The 21,634-nt window shown below is 32.4% G+C and overlaps 3 protein-coding genes across 4 annotated transcripts; 1 reads left to right on the top strand and 2 right to left on the bottom strand.

Annotated features, from left to right (window-relative positions):
• The first annotated feature begins 946 nt into the window (after positions 1-946).
• Positions 947-8,214, top strand: LOC144844679 (TRPM8 channel-associated factor homolog). Its single transcript, XM_078701702.1, has 2 exons — positions 947-1,083; positions 5,420-8,214. Exon 2 carries the CDS (start codon positions 5,429-5,431, stop codon positions 7,607-7,609), a length of 2,181 nt encoding a protein of 726 aa, XP_078557828.1. The 5' UTR covers positions 947-1,083; positions 5,420-5,428; the 3' UTR covers positions 7,610-8,214.
• Positions 8,215-8,299: 85 nt separating this feature from the next.
• Positions 8,300-13,319, bottom strand: LOC144844680 (phospholipid phosphatase-related protein type 1-like). Its single transcript, XM_078701703.1, has 7 exons — positions 13,046-13,319; positions 11,892-12,024; positions 11,391-11,577; positions 10,081-10,138; positions 9,467-9,643; positions 9,206-9,340; positions 8,300-8,880 (listed from the first exon to the last, which is right to left on the bottom strand). The coding sequence occupies exons 1-7, from the start codon at positions 13,289-13,291 to the stop codon at positions 8,809-8,811; spliced, it is 1,008 nt and encodes a 335-aa protein (XP_078557829.1). The 5' UTR covers positions 13,292-13,319; the 3' UTR covers positions 8,300-8,808.
• Positions 13,320-14,091: 772 nt separating this feature from the next.
• Positions 14,092-20,538, bottom strand: LOC144844746 (mpv17-like protein 2). 2 transcript variants are annotated; one of them, XM_078701793.1, is made up of 5 exons: positions 20,345-20,538; positions 19,704-19,941; positions 19,350-19,511; positions 19,059-19,135; positions 14,092-14,828 (listed from the first exon to the last, which is right to left on the bottom strand). In XM_078701793.1, exons 2-5 carry the CDS (start codon positions 19,894-19,896, stop codon positions 14,649-14,651), a joined length of 612 nt encoding a protein of 203 aa, XP_078557919.1. In that variant the 5' UTR covers positions 19,897-19,941; positions 20,345-20,538; the 3' UTR covers positions 14,092-14,648. The 2 variants fall into 2 exon arrangements, with proteins under 2 accessions (XP_078557919.1, XP_078557920.1); XM_078701794.1 differs by lacking the exon at positions 14,092-14,828 and adding an exon at positions 14,839-17,953.
• Positions 20,539-21,634: the final 1,096 nt, after the last annotated feature.

Below are 21,634 nucleotides of genomic sequence, written 5' to 3'. Positions count from 1 at the left end.
CGCTTCTTCGCACCAATAATATTCCGTAATAGTTTTTAGAACACTCGGAATGTTAGAGAATGATGTGTCATGGTTTTGTACTTTTTTTTGTATTGCATCGTGCTGTTAGTGAACAACACAATTGTCTATGTATTTTATGCAAATATATAATAAATGGAATTGAATTATATAGTGTATACCATAGATATATAACACTATAATATATCTATGTGTATACATATTTAACATTATTTTCTGTTTTTTCTCTGTTTCTTTCTTTATGTTAAGCCATTACGTATATTGATAGCAGCTTAATTAACAAACATTGTTCTTTTTTCAATTATATTGGAAACTATAGGCTATAGTATTATATTAAAAAGATACAACGCCTAACAGATTTCATACATATATATACAATTTGTAGCTCATAATTATTCTCGTTTTCTCTTAGTTATTTATTAATGTTATACAATGTTTGAAGAATAATTGCAGGTAATCGTGACCGTTAAAATGCTAAATGTAAACAATTTATGTTGAATGAGGACTCTTGAAAGGGCTCCATAATTTTGTCAGGGGGTTTCCGCTCCCACAAAGACACCACAAAACAGGTAATTGAGTTGTTTAAATAGACTAGTAAAAATGCTACACTGTCCAAACCCTACTCCAAGTTCCTGTATTTTATATTTTTTTGTTGGATGCACTATATATGCGTTTAAGTATAACTACTGTTTATAACTTAGACAATAAATACGCAACACCTTATTAATTACTCGTTACCGTTCACTTTATTCATTCGTTGTGCACAACCTTCTGCCCGGCACTGACCACCTTTACAAATACCTCGTCTATTTCAACCAACCCACAGGTGGAAAATATGCGCTATAGACGTCACAACAATACGTAGGCCTATATCACTGGAATGGAGTCGATGCTGCAATGATTTATGCTATAGATGGCGTATCACACCAGCGCCGTCATTGATCCAACCTGAACGACCTCGTTGTGAATGCTATAAATTCCTGGTACTACATTTATATACGCAGTAGTATTGATATTGCTTGTCGCTACTGTGTTTGGAAGGCTGACTGTAACCAACATAAATCGGTAAGTTTAGAATATTTCGTTGCATTTGATGTTACTTAATCAAACTAATGAATTAAATAGACCGAATACTAGCACTAGACTACTCGCTAAATGCGGGTTCTAATAATTTAGTTACCTCTCGTAGGCCATAGATCGGAATCAAATGTTCTGTAAGTTAGGTAGTAATTGATTTAAACGTAACTGTGGTTTCGTTGCGTTAATCGATAACAAATATGTATGTTATTATATTATTATACTGCATGGCCACTTATTTTAAATGAATATGTTTTTAAATATAGGCTTTATATATATTTAGATTTTATGTGATCACGGAAAATATTTGTTATTTCCCACTTCCACACCCATATCTCTCTCTTCCGTTTTGCCTTGTTCATTAGGCGCAGGAGCCCCGGATAGCGTTACGAAGTCGTTAACTCTGTCAGCCCATGGTCAGCCCAACTAATGTGTTTTTCCCAAGGACAATTTATCAATAACTAAACTTTGTCACCACCCATAAGTGTGCTGTTCATTTCCTATTGACCAATGAACACCAATGTAACTGGACCTGAGTTTCTTGCTATTCGACCTTGGGTGCAAATTATACAATTAATTGATGTTAAGGCCACTGACTACTCTTTTCTGTATAGAAACACTGAATTGACTGAATATTAAGAAAACCCTACAATAATTTCTACTACTACTTGATATGGCGTTATACAAGAACTATATTAAAGGAATTGAATGTATGGAGAATGAAAAAAAAAAGTTAAACGTTATATGTAAAACATCACTCAGATGATATCTATCAGATATACCATTTTCTAAACATTGTTTCATTAGTTATATCACGGAAAAATAAGTTTGTTATAAATAATAAGTTATTTCTCCATGAAAGTTTCTCCATTGTTATATTCACATCACATATATTTATATTTGGTTTTACACGTAATATTTCATTAAGAATTTCATTTTCTGACAATGTGATTGAAAAAATAGCCAATTATATTGGCGAACCTAAACGATGATGTTTACTGTTGGGCCTACAGAAATGATACAAATTCTCAGTTGATATGACACAAAATTTACAGAATTCAGCACTAACAACATACCGTATTCTTCAGTTCAGGTCACAAGTTTCAGGGGCGACAATGCAAACATCCCGCCAAAATTGTCCTTCTAATAATTATATCTCTGTATTGCCAAGTAACACACGAGAAAAGAACAAATAAAGAACAAAAACCATTCAAAACAGACCTATTTCTGATTGAAATGAAATAATTCTTTTTAAACACTGTACTGTACTTGGAAACACGTACTTGATTTGTGATATCCTCCGTTAAAAATACAGTAGAACCTTTTTTCTGAAAGTGTCCCCTAATAGGTGTTCTACTGCCCCTGGAACACTTCCTAAAAAAACTTGTCCTCTTCATAGAAAAAAACCAATACCAATACTGATCTGGACTCGGAAATTTAAAATGTAGCAGGCAACGTTTCACCAATGAAAACTTTGAAGACAGACAAAGTATTATAATTATTATGATATCCATTTTTATTTAATTCCGATAAATGGCTATAATTATTTCGTCTTTTTTGTTATTTTGTGATGGAAAAAATATTGAGTGAACATTGGCACTGAGCTTAAATGTTCCCCGTCCCCTTAATGTCCCCTTTATAGGAGTGTCCCCTCAGTAAGGATTGGCTGTTTCGCCCCTTAATAATAAATGATGGTGTCCATCTTATGTCCTCTCAATTTTAATGTGCTACACCCGATAATAATAGAATAACTGTACAATGCAATGTGTTACCCAATGTGCTCAATTTGATTACTACCCGATAATCCGTATAGAATAATGTACAGTACAATTATATCCATTTGATTGTGCTACCTAATGTGCTATCCATTTGAAATAATGTGACTATCCATTTGAAATAATGTGCTATCCATTTGAAATAATGTGCTACCCGATAATCCTTATAGAATAATGTACAGTACTATATCCATTTGATTGTGCTACCCAATGTGCTATCCATTTGAAATAATGTGCTATCCATTTGAAAGAATGTGCTACCCGATAATCCTTATAGAATAATGTACAATACTATATCCATTTGATTGTGCTACCCAATGTGCTATCCATTTGAAAGAATGTACTATCCATTTGAAAGAATGTGCTATCCATTTGAAAGAATGTGCTACCCGATAATCCGTATAGAATGTACAGTACAGTTATATCCATTTGATTGTGCTATCTATTGTGCTATCCGTTTGAACTAATGTGCTGTCTGTTTGAAATAATTCAGGTTTTTTATTTTGAATATGTTTTGCTATCCATTTTAAACGTGATAAACAAGTTACATATTTGTTGATATAAGTTTGCGGTACACCACGTATATTAGTTCTGAAAAGAACTGTTGAGTTGCTTGACGTTTCGATTTACTCCAAAGTCTCCAAAGCATGCCGTATTCGGGGAATCACCCACAAGTGTTTTCTCAGAGCATGGTATGTTCCGTATGGGGTTCTGAATTTCAATTTTTTAATAATGTACAAAAAATGAAATGAATAATCATATTAATTATCGGTATGTACGGAGAAAGCTCGAGCGAAAGTCGAGGGTTACTTTTGCCAACAAGACGAAGCGCGAAACAAATAAAAACGCATCGCGAAAAATCTGAAATGATATACAATTTCTTAAAACATGAAAACACAGAATATATTATATTAATATAACTTTTTAATATTTCCAAAGGCTCGGACATGGAAGAAAGGCCTTAAAAAACTGAATTGCTATATGTTAGACCACATTTCCATAACTTTTCAAAACTCATCGAATATAGGAGCGTATCGCCAAATCATTAGAAAAAAAAAACATGGCATGAAGATGTAATTAATCAAACAACGGCCAAAGAATACCAACAATTTTAATTTAGGTTTCGATTCGTAATTATTACGGTGGTGGACTAAGCCTAGTTTGAAATTATAGTGACCATTTATTTTAGAAAGAAAGATAGAAAAATTTGTTTCTATCTCCATGTTAATACCAAGGCAATTTTCAATTAAAAATTCTGGCCTAGTATTCTTGCAAGGTCGTCACAGCTCCAGTTACAAAGGTCGTCACAGCTCCAGTTACAAACGGTGATACAAAGTGTCAATCATTTGACCAGTGAACAGCCCACTGGTAGGATAGTCCTTGAAACCATCCGTAAAACACATTAATCACTCACATCAGTCATGCCGCTAATGGTTGAAAACCTCACTTTTTGGGGTTTTCAAACGTAACGCTATCCGGGGCTCCTGCGCCTAATGTGTCCAGGTTCAAATAAATGAATGAAATAACGATACGATAACAACTTATTAGAAACAGGATTGTTATTAAGAATTAGTATACTGGCGCAAAGCATGTTTTTATTATAATCCGTAACGGTAGTAAAAATGATATGCTGGGGCTCAAAGTATAGGCCTAAACCCTAATTTGTTATTTATTCATTTATTTTTGTTACACCATATTTATTGAGGGTGATCTATCCAGCAATTGCTGATCATTAGAGACCCTCAGAGGTTCACAAGACAAACATATACACGAGATGCTCTACATAAACAAAGTCTTTTTACAAGTTTTTGGGAGTGGAGTTGTAATTTTGTCCTTAGAAAAAATCCTGACAACGGGACTTGAACCCAGGACCCTTGGAGTGGTAGCCAATCATCATAACCACCAAGCCACAACTCCACTAACACAAGTTAGTGTAAAGTATCGAGGCCATGGGTTCCTCGACACACCCAAGAAAAACTATGCTAAAAATGGATTAAATAGGCCTACAGGCATATTGTAATTTGTTAAATTCGAGGCCTAGTGTAGTAGTTTTGATTAAGCATTATTGTTCTTCTTTACATTTATAGGCCTATAGTTCAAAAAGAGTACTTAATGCGATCTATTTAAGCGGATCAAAAAGTGACCCTTAATAACCAACTTAAATTAAATGGAATTGTTAACTGACTGAATTACTACATAAATTACAAGGAGTGAGACTTTGTATCTAAAGTATTGTATCCACCAGTCCTCCGATTTACCAAGGTTGACTAACCTAATAGAAAGTTTGTTCTATCTATCTATCTATCTATCTAGACATAGTTCATCCATATGTTAGATCATCTCTCCACCTTCTTTTCTGTCTTCCTCTTTTTCTCTTTCCTACCTTTGATTGCCATTCTGTTAATCTGTATTATCTTGAAATCTTGAAAGTTTGTTGTAAAATAGTAAAAAATAATAATTACAATATAAAATATATGTTAATAATAGTAAAAAAGCACACGATTTTAGAAAAAAATTATTTTGGTTTTTTTTTCTTCTTCATTGTGTAGATCAATTGTATGTCTGTAGTAATGGAAGATTCAACAGATCCATCAGTGTCTTTATCGTATATACTAGACGGAGTCGGTAAGAATATTGACTTTAAAACCGTTTCCCCATCCAATTTAATTCTCTATGGTGAAAATACATTTTCAGTAGTCGAGTGGGAAAATGGCGACGGCGTAGCTGTAGCTGCAAGCCATGTTGGTTCCGGTAGATCTATGCATTGGGGAAATAAGAAGTTTCTTAAAAAATGTATTGATGATGGAACGGAAACTTTAAAATTAGCAGAGAACTCCTTCAAATGGTTGGCAAGATCCAAAGCTGCAGCCAGAGTTGGGTCCCTAAAGAAAATCCACAATCGAACACAAGAGGTACTGGAAAACATTGGATTCACAATAAATAAGATTTCTATCGACGAAAACTTTGAAGATTATGATATTCTTTATGCAGGCAGCGATGAAGAGTATACACAAGAGCAGCTTGATAAAATACACAAGTTCTTGTCAAATGGCCGAGGATTGTTGACCGATGGAAATAACTGGGTTGACAAAAAAGACAGCGCAAGCAATATTGTAAAACCATCAGGTATGATCATAGGTACTACTACGTCACAATCAGATAGCTTTGTAACGTCAGATACAGCATCGCAGCCATTGAGGAATGTTTCTTTGACGCTTCAACAGTTTATTCGCCATGCTAAGGGTGAAATTGAACTGGAAGAACCCATGCAACGGGAGTACAGAGATTATATTTGGCAAGTATTGGATGACGTGCCACCGACATGTAATACACCATATAAGCTTGCTAAAGAATATCTTAAAATATCTACTGACGTTATTCCAACAAAGGAATGTCCAGTTGATATTTTGAATCAGCCGAAGGCAGCTTCTTACGCGTTCATCTATTCTAAACTGGCGTGTATGCTGCCACCATCAGACCTTCAGGAAATTAAACATGCAAGCGCAGTATTTCCAGGAGATGTTCCATCCACACTTCAACCTTCATCCAAGACAATGACAATAAATGCAACGTATGATGGTCTTTTGGGGAACTTCCCTTCTTCTAAAACAGATGTAATGCGTAGCACCGGTTTGTATGCTGCACCTGCTAAAAGTATTAAGGTGACAATTCCAATGAACTCAGTTGGAAGTGGATTGAAAGTTGAAATTGGCAGCACTACAGACAGTCTGCACAAAAAAGAGTCTATTAACAGGTTCCCAACAATCACCAGATCGTTTGAATTGAATTCAATAACTACCAAGGCTGCCAATGTTTTTGGTGGATTAGTCTACATCTTAGTACCAGCTAAAACAAACCTTGGCATGATCACGGTCACCATTGATGATGCGTTTCAATCTCCACAATTTGTTTCCGGCACCACCAGCGCAGATGGCTGGAAGCAATCATTGGAAACGCTTAATGTTCCATATTGCGAACTGATATCAAATAATTGTATCCTTTCTCTGCCTACTGCAAATGCTTTGGAACACTGGAAAGATGTGGTGGAAATTATGGATATCTATGAAGGTATTGTCGGCTGTTGTGCAGAGTTGTCGGGAATTCCCATTCAGAGACCAAGAGAGGAGCGCATTGTCCTGGATATTCAAGTTTCTAAAGGAAAGATGCATTCCGGCTATCCAATTATGGGACCGATATCTAATTCAAATAAAATGTTCAATTTAGAAAGTGTAAGAAAAAATAATATATGGGGTCCAATACATGAGTTGGGACACCAACATCAAAGTAAAGGTTGGAATCCATCTGGAACAGTAGAAGCTACGTGTAATCTGTTCTCAGTATATGCTTCAGAAAAGGTTTTACAAATACCACGTGCACTTGCTCACTCCGCACTCGATATGGAAAAGCGCAAGGCGAGGATACAAGAGTACATCGCTAGTGGTAGTAAATATGAGAACTGGAACAGTTTTACTTGCCTTGAGACGTACTTACAGCTGCAAGAAGCATTCGATTGGAAGTTTCTTATTGATATGCTAAGCCATTATAACAAGTCATCGTTTGAACCACCAAAATCAAACACAGATCAGTTAGACTTATGGATGGTAGTGTCGTCTCAATTGGCAGGATTTAATCTTGGTACATTCTATAAGGCATGGGGTTGGCCGGTTACAGATGAAGCCTTACAGTCAATTAAACACCTACCCAATTGGGAAAAGAATCCTATGCTCACAATTTCCTGAAACTGTTATTGCAAAACATGCATAGAGCTTACGTCAAAGTAAAGATGAATAATAAAATACAATATTATTTGGTTTGATTAAATTTTTGTTTAAATGTTTACTAACACTTTGATTGTTTATATTAATAATACAAATAACCATTAATAGGTTATATATTACACCGGTTCATATACACTAAAACTACTTGCTTATTTGGTTGTCTTTTCTATATTGCATTACATATTACACATTGTTTCAAACTATTAAGAATGTAGTGACCTAAACTATGTTCTGTTAAAGAAATTATTATATGCACGATCTGATATTTATTTTATCAATAATTAATTAGTTCCTTTTTGAAATTTGCTTGCTGCGTAAGACATTTTGTATATAGGCCTAATGGTTATGTTTAGAAATAAAGCTCTCTCACCATACAATGGTCTTTATTTCTTCATTCCGGTGAAAAAACGGAGTCACTAAAAGAATAATACTTACAACTAATAGGCTTATACACTACAATTTATCTATAGCCTGTATTATTATTTGCTCACATATGAACATATGTTAAAAATAATGTAAGAGAAAATTGTAAAACTTCTTGAAACTTATTAAATGTTGAAATGGCACTTTTAGCTTTGTTTTTTTTACTAGGAACTAGAAGCAGGTGGTTGCTACACAAATGTTAATAATGATGCTCTGCCGACTTTTAGTAGTTAAAATTACTCTGTACATTTGACCTTTCTAATTGTTTCCATTGCCAGAATCACTGCATCGTTGATGATGGTACCCTTCTTATTTTCTGAGCTTGAATGATGTCAGAAAATGGGACCATCGTGTTGACAGTCGAATGACTAGATCAACAAAATATTGTTTCAAGTAGGACTGTTTCGTTAAAAATAACTAAGGTTATATAATATTGGCAATCGACATCTTCGGATTCAAATTTATCAAACTTAGATGCTTATTATTCCCAACTGACTGAGTTTTTTTTTCATTTACACCGGTCTACACATAATAATGCGTGATTAGCAGTCGGAAAACCAAATGAACTTTCAATAATTAGCTTCCTACATAAAAGATTTTCTACATTTCTACAATTGTCGTGAAACTCTTCCGATGTTATAATCCAGCTATATCAAGTTATTTTCCAAACTCTTCTCATGCTATGGTGTAATCAATCTGTAAAATTAATGATAATCACGTGACAGTTTCCTCCCTTTTTAAAAGAATCTTTCCCGCCATTGTATTCCATATAAAGCGTAAGACGGGCTCATGTATGCCGGAGCATCATTCTGCAAGATGAAGGTTGAAATTTGTACAGTATTCTTAGAACAATTTATTGATTCGAATGTACTTTATTGTTTGATAAAAAACATTTCTGTCTAAAAGAATGGGGTTTATTTTCAATTCTAAATTTATTTTACATTGCGTAGTATACGGAGTGCATCTTTAGCATCTTGGATTATTGTCTACAAAATCTTGAAGTTTCGTTCTTTATTTTTCGTAATTTTTAAGAGCATTTATCATCAATATTAATATGAAATAATTACAAAAAAATATTCGCCTTTCTGGGCACGGTTTTAGGCCCTAAAGTAAAGTGCAGTGCCCATAACTTACGGTTGGAATGGTCGGTGGTACTGTAGGCGATATATTTGCTCGGGGTAGACGCATGGTTGGGAATGAGAATATTTCTTCACCTGCGTATGAGTATCCGTCAGAATTCTCAAAGAAACTTCGCAACACACTCATACTCTGTGAAAAAGAATAGTTAGATATCTGTAAAAGTAGCAGAAGCATAACAAAAAATCAAAGCTAATCATCATCTAGAAATTAAATTGAATCTGTTAAAAATTGTACATTTTGATGTTGAATACTTACTATGTATCCTGCAACTGATGCTCCTAGAAGAAAACCGGCTATTACGTCACTAAAATGATTCATGTACGACGAAACACGATAAGCGCACAACAACAATGCTACTGAAACACATCCACACCCGATAACAGGTGACACAAGACGGCTATATCTTATCCTACCCACGGTGCTAAGATAAATCTGAAATTGATTTTGGTTAAGTTAGCAATCGTTTTGATTGTTTATGTTTTATTCAACATATCAAGAAATTAACTCTCTCTGAAACCTATACCGAGTTTATGAGTAGCACAGACAGATTCTCCCAGCCAATTATTAACGGTGGTGTTTTACTGCCGTATACAATGTGTAATATTGTGGCTTATTAATTACCACTTTTACGCTTTATATACGAACAATTAATTGAGACGGTAATGCTATAGGAATTCAGGGGTGTCAATAGTGTATCCCATCTTGCACGGATAAAAATAAGAGAACATGAATAAGAACATTTGGAGGCATGAATCGACCAAAAATGTTTTAAAAAATCACTTTTTCCAAAACAAAACTCCCACTAAATTCAATTTAAATTTAATGGGAAAGACCTAATGTTCAAATAATAAATATAACGTAACACTTACAAGAACAAAAACAGATGAATAAGCGCCCATTGATGCATGAATAGATGGAAATGACATTCTGAAAAAAGGTATAGGCTACATTAAAATGAACCATACGAATAATAATGAATACAATGATTGATCTATTATGTTTTGTTTTTAGTGCTACTATATTGTATGGTTTGTAAATATGTATTATAATTAGATGATTTGAAAGAAAAAGAAAAAAAAAGGCAAGATGTGAAAAGCTTTTTATAGATTGATGATAAAAAAAACAATGATGAAGGATAAGAAGGTTGGTAAATCTGTAGTTTTTATTAATTATTATCACAAAAAGCATTTGATAAATGAAAATGGTAATACAGAAGCTACATTATATGAAAAAAAATGTTAAGAAAGTAAGTGACTACAAATACCATGGACCTGTAATTATCTAATATATAGGTCCATGCATATACACAGAACCGTTCAAAATGTAAGGTTTCTGTGTCTGTTGTGTTTTGTAGAGTTGTGTATAAATCCAAAAGTAGAAAAATATGTCAATGATGTGAGTATCAAAGTACTAAATGAATAGATAATTGCAAAATGATAAAGTAAAACAGCCAAAATTTGCATTTTATATGTGTAATTTTTTTTTCTTTTTTGGTTTGTAAGATGTTTAGGCCTATGTATAAGTAGTGAAATGTGTATTTATCAAAGCTTTTATTTTTTCAATTCAATATAAAAAAAAATGAACCATAATTATAATATAGCTTTTTTTATTCCCTAATACAGTAGAAAGGCGATCAAAATAAGAAAAATTAAACACCACGTTGTGACCTTTTGTACGGTAGGTCTACGCCTTCAGTTGTAATTATTCAACTCCTTTCGACTATTTTTATTTCACCTGTCGTGAGGTGGTACGTAGTCATATATCGATCCGTGCACACACCTTTTTAAATAAACTGAATTCACAGATTATAATCGTTGTTGCTTAGCAATAATCGAGGTTTAAAATTATAATACAAACATAAAATTCAGTACGAAATGCAAATGCATATGCCTAGTACACATTGTATATCAATGTTGTAGAAATATGCATGTAATATTATTACTGTTCATATAAAATAATAGCATTTTTAACTGTTATTAAATTATTATATCTTTGATCATCATTATATTATCATTATTAATAATCATTATTTCAGCTTCGTTAATAATCATTAATTAATAACCATTATTATTATCCTTATTATTATCTCTTACAATTGTATCATATATAATAATAACAACATAATCAATAGTCAATTTCGATCAATATCTCATATTTCATAGCTTCCTTCTATACCTACCTTGCTTTTCTTAAGAGGTCTGTATCCGCCGATGTACTGCAGTTATACTTGCTTACAAATGTACTACAATTCACAAGAGACCAATCAGGCTGACATGCGCTAATAAAATAAGGGGTAAGTTGTCCAGTCACTAACTGTAGACTGACGGTGACCAACCACGTGATCAATCCTCCCACCAAACTCGTACCTAAATTATATAAGTTTAATAAGGTATAAGTAAAATAAAAGTAAGCTGGTAAACGGAACGCAGTTGTATGTATTTTGCTCTGGATTTTGGTAGCTTTTAAGTTCACGGATTGGTTTCCTAAACGCTTACAAATCTTTGAATATAAAAATCATTTTATAGTTGATTGATCGAGTGATGTTTGGTATTTATTTCACTTAGCTGCAAATTTAATTTTTGCATAATAGATAACCATCTCAAGATTGCAAATTACAAACAGGGTGAAGCAACTATGTATGTATGTAACAGTGGCCTGAATAATATACACAATAGCATACCTGTAAAACGAATTACTCTCCTTATGACAATTGTCAGGTATATATTACAACTTCTGATAGTTTTTTTCCCGTAAACTGATAATTGATGTTTTGAATTTGGTTTTAAAGCAATACAGGTCTCTCCTATGACAACCTATAATAAAACAATATTCATGCAATATTATTTTTATTTTGTAATATTTATAGGCATTTAAAATAGCAATATCAACCATTGATACTGATACTGATATTATTTTATTGTCCATAGTAATATACATTTGAAACTGGCATGAAATACTTAAAAAAAGATATACTATACAAATTCAGAAGATTACAACAAAATACACAAAAGATATTAAAAAGGAAGAATTGCACAATGATACGTTAACATTACAGTTTCCTATCTTTTCTGCCGTGAGTTTATAAAATGGGTGGAACTATAGAGAATTTGTTGATCATTTGGTATTGATATCAGAGCAGAGTGCAACTTTAATTGCCCTCACTTATTGTTTATAGGCATTGTAAAATAGTGTTTTAGTTTATATGTTCTCATGTATTGTAACATTTTAAATATTTGTTCGCGAATCAAGCCCCATGACATCATTGAAGGTGGTTTATGTTTATTATTTACAAACAGAACAGGAGGAGATAAATTGCTGTTCATTTCTTTTAATCAGGAGCCGAATTGCATCAGAAGTAACCAATTTCATTATATCAATGCGGTGCATTTTTTATTACCTTTTTAATGGTTATCGTTGCATAATAATGACAGTTTTTCCTTAATAAATGCCTGTGCTGAAGCAGATTATGCAAATCGCAAGTTTAATTAAGTTTATTATTCATGAAATGGGTAGGTCTAATTATTATACTATTGTATAAAGTCTTTCACTTTCGATTCTTTTGTCTACAAGCGGAAATTTATGAAATCAATATACACAGTAGGTCTACATTATTATTTTGATAAATGTATTCGTAGTTAAAGGTACCGTAGTGGATTTACAGTATTGCTTTTGAAAGAAAAGATTCGCGAAAAATAAAAAGGTATCGTAATCAAAAATTATTTCCACAAGAATTGTATTATTCTGAATATGCTTTACTATATTTTTAGCAAGATTTATACCAAATGTCTATAAGGTATAGGCAATGTTACGGTTAAAGTGTTGTATAAAACTTACCATGACCACAGGAACTAGCAGTGTAATTGTATAGAGAGTATATTCCGGTGCAATTTCATCATTTGGAAGAGGCATCCTTATTGATAAATCTTCACAGAAGAAACCTGCTGAAATTGGTTCAAGATACTCACTAAAGTTTACAAGATAAATAAGGCCAGCTAGGGAGATTGCTACGAGACAGTCAATTGATACAAAGCACGGTACAAGCCAATTATTTGTTTCAACATACTGCAATTGGTTATCCATTTCTTAAATTTTTCTATGATTTTTCAAAACAAAATCATTAGAAACCTGCATACGTTTGCGCGTGTAATATTGCACAATTCATAACTATAACTTAGAACGCTCGTACACGATAATAAGGCTTCCGATTATGTTGTACAATAATCGTTGATTTTAACACTCAAAACAAAATCTCATATTTAAGATGCAAGATGTACGCTGTACTAGGTTTTCTTGAATAATCATCAATATTTCTGGTACGTCTGCAGGTAAACGTTTCCTATTCATTGTCAAATCAATCCGTCTTCTCATTGGCGCGTAATCTGCTTAGCAACGCGATGTGGTTAAACAACATGCCGATTTATGCTAACAATTATTATTCCGAATTAAGATATTCCAAGCCATAATTATTAAATAGAATTAATGAAAACCATCGGTATAAAAAAACATAGAGTATTATTGTTTACTAAAACGAGTCTATGAATAATTTGAATAAGGAATGACAGACATATCTTGCCACGCTTCTCCGTCAAATGGAGAAGAAGATCTGTCTCTGATTGCTGGTGGAAAATGTTCCTAGGGTCTGTCTTTCAACAAAAAAACAATTTGTTTCCATACTCTTTCAACGACCTTCATTGACAGTAGATTGAATGTTTATCCCCCATTTTGTTAGAAAGGCCAATGGCTGCTGGGTCACACACAAAACGCACCCAAATGGTGTACAATTATTGTCTTTATAAAATAATTATCTTCAAATATTTTTAACTGTAGACTTTCTAAATTAAAATGTATTTTGAATGAAACATTTATATACGTTTCCCCATTTTCGTGTATTTTAAGTGTATATTTTACAATCATCTGGTGCTCGGCACTCACTCCTATCTCTCGTTAAATATTAACCCGCCAAAACGACATACAACTTATACTGGTACCTTAACAAAAAAAACCAATAAAATGCACTTTTTAATTTTTCCATATGTTTTCAATTCTTATTATAATTTCCAGTATGTTTATTCGTACGTATATTACCTCGATAGCAACACTACAAGTCGAAATGAAAAATACAATTTATATTATTATTCAAAAATAATTAAATTAGACTAGTACAGTATTTAATCAACTTGTCATTTGCGCGTGTATACAATATTAATAATAATAAATAGAAAGTAGCTCAAAATAGATGATGTTTGATTGAGACCCGCCATTATGTTATTATCTCTTATATTCCTTCCCTAATATACTTAATACAGTTTCCACCCCTTTTCGATAAAAGCGGACGTGTAATAGCCTACCTTCTATGCATTAACATAATTATTTGAGGACTTTGTGCGAGAAATATACATTATTTAATTAAATAATACTTTTTATTGAAATGATTTTGCTATTTTGATAGCCAACTTGTGACTTTGTTTGCTAATACGTTGCCTTCTGAATCATGCATTACGTAAGACATGAACACATTCCAAAAAAGGACAACCACATTAACATAGACAACACGAAAGCGAGATGGAACATACAAGAAGTTAATACTCTGTGTAACCGGCCAAATAAAGCAATCGATCTGTAAAAAAACACAAACACAATATTATCTAGTAACAAAAACTTGATAATGTACGTAAACGTTTATCTTCCAACAAGAATTATCTAATATATTGTTCGAAGGTTTGCATGGCGAAATCAAATGTTGATATAAGTTTGCGGTACACCACGTATGATAGTTCTGAAAAACTGTTGAGTCTCGCTTAACATTTATTCTTAAATCTGTATTTTTCTCTCGCTCACTCACTCACAATTAATTATATATAATGTATAGATGGTGGGTGTGCTTGCTTGCCCGCCGTAACTTTACCAAATCGGAAGATTTCGATCGAAAACTCTTTATTTTGTCGTGCTAAGAGATGGAACAACATCTAATAACTAATAAACAAACTTAGTCTCAATCAAATAATTATTATCAAATCTACATATTGTGGAACTTCTGACACAGAGACGAGTATGATAAGTCCGTTTTTGTGCAATTTTTATCATTGATTGCATGATCTCAGAATTAAGCATAAATATTATGATTTCAATACAATATAAAAAAAAAACACATCAAACTATTCCTCTTGTGCTAATGAGAATTATGTTTTATGTAATGTCATTCGCCTGCTTTCTACAATAAATCTAACTGTACATTCGTTAAATATCCTACTGTGTATTTTATTTAAAACATTTTAGAAAACATAAGTAATATGTGAATTGTTAATTATGTTTGTAAACGTAAAAAGTACAAATATTTCAAAAAATTTCAAAATAATAATGAAACCTGTAAATGCTTATTAATATGCTTAATTAATTACGTGATTTAAGGTGTGCTTCACAACATTTAGTTTAATTACAATATAATGATACAAAAAAATAAGAGAAATTTAAATATATTCATTCATTAAATTTTCAGATCTTAAAATTGTATTAAAATGACATTGTTAAGTATCAATCCTTCCTAATATTTCTTATATATAAATAAGCACTACAAATCTATACACTAATTTTCCATCAATTTTAAACAAACCTATTTAACACATTTAAAATCATGTTTTCATTATTATTTTTCCTGAATTTCGTACAGTATTAATTTAAAACCATAGCAATAATACATACTATGTAAAGTACTTATTTTTATAAATAACAGGCAATACAGTACTGCAAACATTTTTATTTTTTTAATATCCAAAGTCTAAAGGCCCATTTACACTTGAGCGATCGACGATAAAATGATAAATATGCATTTTTCATACCTAACAAAAGAATTTTAAAACGTTTTCATCCTAGAACTATAGGATTATCATCTATGCTGCCTTTGATGAAAATAATATTTCCACACGTCCAATCAAATGACGTCATGATTAGTAAGAGCAATAATATCGTTACAATACAACGATTTATTGTTTGTATTGACCATGACGTCATTTGATTTGATTTTCAAAAATATTATTTAAATACAGCATACATGATTATCCTATAGTTCTAGTTCGAAAACTGTTTCTTTCGTTTTATCCAAGAAAAATGGGTGTAAATGGGCCTTAAAGCTCTGTCTACACAATAAAATGTGATGTGCCCATATTTGGACACGATGACGTCATATCACTACTATATTTAGGCACATCACACATTTTTTGTCAAACAAGTTTGATAGTGTAAACAGAGCTTTTACGTCTCACTAGAGTATTACCATTTCGCATATTAATATACCCTTGAAAATAAAAGTTTCAAATAGCACCAACAAAATACAGCTATCTATCTACAGTAATAATAAAACACCATATTTTGTTTTCTCTTTAAAGCTGCAATTATCGTTTTACAGTTTTTAAAAAGACCAGGACCAGCATATAATTAAATATAGGCCTACCATAATTAGACAATTAGAGGACCAGCAATATATAATATAGTTAAAAATCTAAAACTTGATTCCCAGAATACTTCTATTACTTACCGTATGTTATTTCTCCAAAACCTACTAAAGTACTGTATGTGCCATAGTTATCAAAATATTCCATGGCTGGTAGTTATATTATTATTTGTTATTGCATAATTGTTATTTTGTTAGTAATCACTTAAAACAATCGATGCAGCTGTAGCAGCAGATAACAAACATCTCTATCTAAGCATGTATCATATTATATCATCATTTTATCTTTCTACTTGCTCCATGGATCTGTGTTCCCTTTATTTTCAACTAAACAGTGCAATTTATATTATTTGTTATTGCATAATTGTTATTTTGTTAGTAATCACTTAAAACAATCGATGCAGCTGTAGCAGCAGATGACAAACATCTCTATCTAAGCATGTATCATGTCATATCATCATTTTATCTTTCTACTTGCTCCATGGATCTGTGTTCCCTTTATTTTCAACTAAACAGTGCAATTTAATTTAGCTTATAAATAACCCTCATAAAATAAGTCATCACTGGGAATCAACCTTGAATCGTCAAAAGACAAAAATGACCTATTTTTCACCAAATGATGATGCGAAAACAGCATGAGCTTCCACTGTGAATGGTTGCTAAGACCAGTTTCAAACATTGGGAGTTCAAGAGATCCATATGAGCACTTGGACTGCAGCACTAAATCGGTTTTGGCAATTAATGCCTTCAATTAGGAATTTAATAGTGTATATTAAAACTGTAATGGGTATTAAAATATTATTCAACATATCTCTCTAGGTAATAATAATTATATATTGCACCGTATTCTGTGATATTGACAAAGGTCCTTTTTCTACTGCTAAAAAATAACCCACTAATACCGTGTATTCGAATAATGTAGCTCTGTCTACACTATCAAACTAGTTGACAATAAAAAGTGTGATGTGCCCAACTATGGTAATAATATGACATCATCATGTCCATATATGGGCACATCACATTTTGTTGTCACATAAAGTTTGATACTATAGACGACAGAGCCCTTAATTTTACTTGGCCTAAATGAAAATTATAAATATAAAATAATGATAAGAACATTATAACCCTCATAAGATTTTGATGTCTTTGTCTTTTTTAGGGGTCATGTCGAACTGGACGAAAGATAACACCGCATCCCAACCGAGTGTTATAAAGTTGACATAAGTGACACGCAAGTAGGAAGGAATAAAGGTAAAGTTGATAGCTTGAGCAACTGGCCATATACACCAATCCATCTAGAAAAAGGAGCATTCAAAACAATGACACCAAAACAATGACCAGTGAAAAATGAACAAAGGCTTAAAAGTCAGCAATATGTACGCCTTTTAAAGTAAAATATTTATCAAATCCCTGTGCATATGTACCTGATACTGATATTATTTTATTGTCTATAGTAATATAAATGGAAATATATTTGAAACTGGCATGAAATATAAAAAATATATATAAAAAATACAACTAAATACACAAATATACATTAAACGCTAGGTTATGTAACATGTGTGTTACATCAGCATTATTTGAAGGAAAAATAAAATGTATAGTTAGAATTAAAAGCTACCAGAGATGAATAAAAATAAAATAAAATAATATGTGCAAACAAAATTAAATAGCCTAAGTCAATATTTTGATTTACACCACATAAAGCACCAGCCATGTTCATTAGTTAATTTAGCTGTAGCAAACCTACCAGCTACACAACTTAATGACTGTGTTTAGTTCACCACCATCGTACCATTTAAAATGAAGTATAAGGTACGAGTCCACTATAATACAACTCTATTGGGTATGGATGAAAAGATGGTGTAAATTTTAAAAGTTTAGTACAACATTAGTAGTACCAGAAACATGTTTAGTGAAACTATATATTGTGAAAAATCATTAGTGATTCAGGTCATTTATAGTTTTTTTTAAATAAAAATAAGAGGTAGCAAAAAAATATTTTTTTTTCATATGAGCATGAATAAAGTTTTGACTAGAACACATTCTTCAGTGCCAACCTATAATTTTCACATATACAACAGGCCTACCCACTACAACTTGTCAAGACAGCATTTTGTTTGTAAAAAGTATCTATTTAATTTCTCTCTTATATTGATGTATGTTGTATATTTTGTATTTTCTATTTTTTGTTGTATAATAATAGTGAATAAATTTGTGAAAAGTTATTAAGCCTATTTACCCATTCACATCAGTACACCCTTGTACACTGTGCTTACCTTATACATACTGTGCTTGGCGGGACTAGCCTTTGCGTGACCACTTTTAAAACAATTTGTTTCATTTTACCATCTAAACCTGTATCAATTTTACAAGACTGAATTTAAAAAAAATACTCACCAAGTAAAGAGTTGGAAATTTGCTTTTGAAGTTGTCCAAATTTTCAGTCAAAGATTTTCCTTCTAGTACACCGATTCCTTTATAACATAAACAAATAATAGCAGTTGGACGTATAGTTAGTTCAATAAGTTGTCTGTGAAACTCTATTAATCCTCACTTTTCTAGGAAATTGACCTACTGTAGCCTATTGACCTATTGACCCATGCAAATGTTACCATGTGTATACAGTATAAGTTCTTTAGATGGAAGAAAAAAGATAAATGTAATTTTGTACAAACTAAAATATATTACCTAAAATAAAACTTCCATTGAAAAATGGGGCTGCCACAACTTGATCTAGCAGGATCTTTTTGATCACCATTTTACCAGAGGTTCCTGGTAGAAATCGATCCAAGAAAAAATACCAATAATGATTGAAAGGCCCTAGAGCCAAGCCTATACATGCCATACGACCTGAAAGGTAAAAACCAGGGAAGCTAAAAACAAAGAAAATATATTCGTAATTGATGTTCATTATTAAGAGGTTATACACTGTATTCTGAAGGTTTACTGATTTTGTAAGCAAGTTTAATCCATTTTTTTAATGAATAAGGCATGAGGATTGGAAGCTTGGAATGAAGGAACATGACATTTTAAGAAACAAACCTGTTCGTTTCCAGTTATAAGAATGGTGATGTTTGCTAGCATGGCTTTCATTTTTCCTGTTTCTTCTGATTTCCCTTGTCTGTTCAATAGCGTCACCTATTGCAAGTAGTGAAGAGCATGTAACTGTGTTTGTAATTAGTAGATATTTAGAAAATAACTTCCGTACAAACGATGGTAATACTGATGAAGACATTCAACTAGATTTGATTTTATCTTGATACAGTAGATTGTGGAAATTCTGAAAAAAAAAGAAAAACGAATTAATGAAAGTCACGAAATAATGTATGATGTCGATGAAATTACAAAATATTACAATTTCATGTTAAAAATTAACGCAATTAATTGGTTATCTGCATTTTGCGAACTTAACTTGGTTATGTTCATATCTCCATACACATAGTTCATCACATTCAAGAGTAGTGCGCATCAAGCTTCTGCTGCATGCCCGATTTTCTTCAAAATGTGTGTATGTTCTTGCTCAGACAATTATCTTATGATGAGATTGTCATCTTCATTTTAATTTTATAACATCATCATCATGCCAATAAATTCTAATATAATTATAAGTCTCGTAATTTCAGCTATGCATGACACACTATATATACTGAATAATATACTAGGAGACCCTATAATTAACTTACTTAGCTTATTGGGGTTATTCTAGCCTTCCTTGTATTGGCTCCTACGCCTGTTTTTCTTCTTCTGTGCTAGGCCTAGCCTATATCCCTATACCTTGTTCGAATCGATCTCGCCAGCGTTAGAGCATGCAGCTAGTATAGCAGGTTGGCTCGCTCGCTCGCATGTCGCATGTTCTCTCTTCTCTCTGTGTATTATTGACTCTCTAGAGGGCGGGCGTATATGGAAGGCAATCGCCGCCAAAAATACAAACGTACAACGTACTCGCACAAACGTACAGAATGTATGCGCAGAAACGCACAACGAAAAGAAAACGAACAATGTATTTGTATGTACTATATTGAACACCACGTAACGACTGTAAAGACACACGTTTAAATGGCTGAATCTCAACTCGTGTACGTTTGCTTGTCTCCGTTGTGTGCCAAATTTGTAATATATCAGACTGCGCATACGATTTATAACACGTTCGTTGAAAAATGTTTGCGATATTATTTACTTCCTATAGAGGGCCGCAGACAAAAGACATTTTGTTCAGTGCAGCCATAGTCAATATGGTGCAGCAGTGCTCGAAAAAACATACACCATAACATATTATTTTATTTTTTGTTTATATGCTTCTGAGTGTTGGTGTGGCACGCTGGCGAAAGTGGTCCTCTGATCTCTTCCAATCCTGCGCCTTTGCTCCCTGTAAAGTCTATATGTGTTGTTTGTTTTAAATTTTGCTGAAATTAATAAAATAAATAGATAATGATTTAAAAATGCTCTTTCCTATTTTTTTTTTTTTTATATATTTTATTTTATTTATTTGGTCAAATTATAATTAAAGTTGGAAAAATGTGTTGTAGTATAATGTACATTACATCAATGTTTTCTCGTGCAAGAAAGCATTCACATTTTAATGTATAGTGATGTATATTCCAAATGGCAACACTTTAAACTTTGCATTTATTAAATATTTTTTAGAAATGAATAACTTATTAACTCCAAAATATAACTACACAATTTGTTTTTGTAATTGTTATAACTGTACTCTTTCACCACGGATTGAGGTCAATCTATTGACCATACTATAAGAATTTTAACTGACTGATTTCATGCCCTCTATCCTACAACAAAATTTCCCTTTTTTTCTTTGGCAAATGTACTGAACAAAATTACGAATATCATGGGTTCTATTTACAAAATAATCTCGACTAAAAAATTGTAATACATTTATTGATGTCCTTTCGTGGTATTGCGGTACTGTCTGTTACACACTATCGCGTACCGACTGACACCTTCCAGATCACCTT

This window comes from Antedon bifida, chromosome 6 (genome assembly GCF_963402885.1).
Source record: "Antedon bifida chromosome 6, ecAntBifi1.1, whole genome shotgun sequence".
Lineage (NCBI taxonomy): Eukaryota > Metazoa > Echinodermata > Crinoidea > Comatulida > Antedonidae > Antedon > Antedon bifida.
The sequence above is the reverse complement of the archived record's forward strand: the minus strand, read 5'-3'. Positions and strand labels throughout refer to the sequence as shown.

Coding starts and splice junctions, on each gene's coding strand:
- LOC144844746 (XM_078701793.1), bottom strand. CDS start 19,896: ATGTCTTCATCAGTATTACCATCGTTTGTACGGAAGTTATTTTCTAAA. Junction 19,136..19,349: donor CAATGGAAGTTTTATTTTAG/GTAATATATTTT, acceptor TATGTTATAAAG/GAATCGGTGTACTAGAAGGA. Junction 14,829..19,058: donor AATTTCCAACTCTTTACTTG/GTGAGTATTTTT, acceptor GTTTTTTTACAG/ATCGATTGCTTTATTTGGCC.
- LOC144844680 (XM_078701703.1), bottom strand. CDS start 13,291: ATGGATAACCAATTGCAGTATGTTGAAACAAATAATTGGCTTGTACCG. Junction 12,025..13,045: donor TGCTAGTTCCTGTGGTCATG/GTAAGTTTTATA, acceptor GTTTTATTATAG/GTTGTCATAGGAGAGACCTG. Junction 10,139..11,390: donor GACCTCTTAAGAAAAGCAAG/GTAGGTATAGAA, acceptor ACCTTTTTTCAG/AATGTCATTTCCATCTATTC.
- LOC144844679 (XM_078701702.1), top strand. CDS start 5,429: ATGTCTGTAGTAATGGAAGATTCAACAGATCCATCAGTGTCTTTATCG.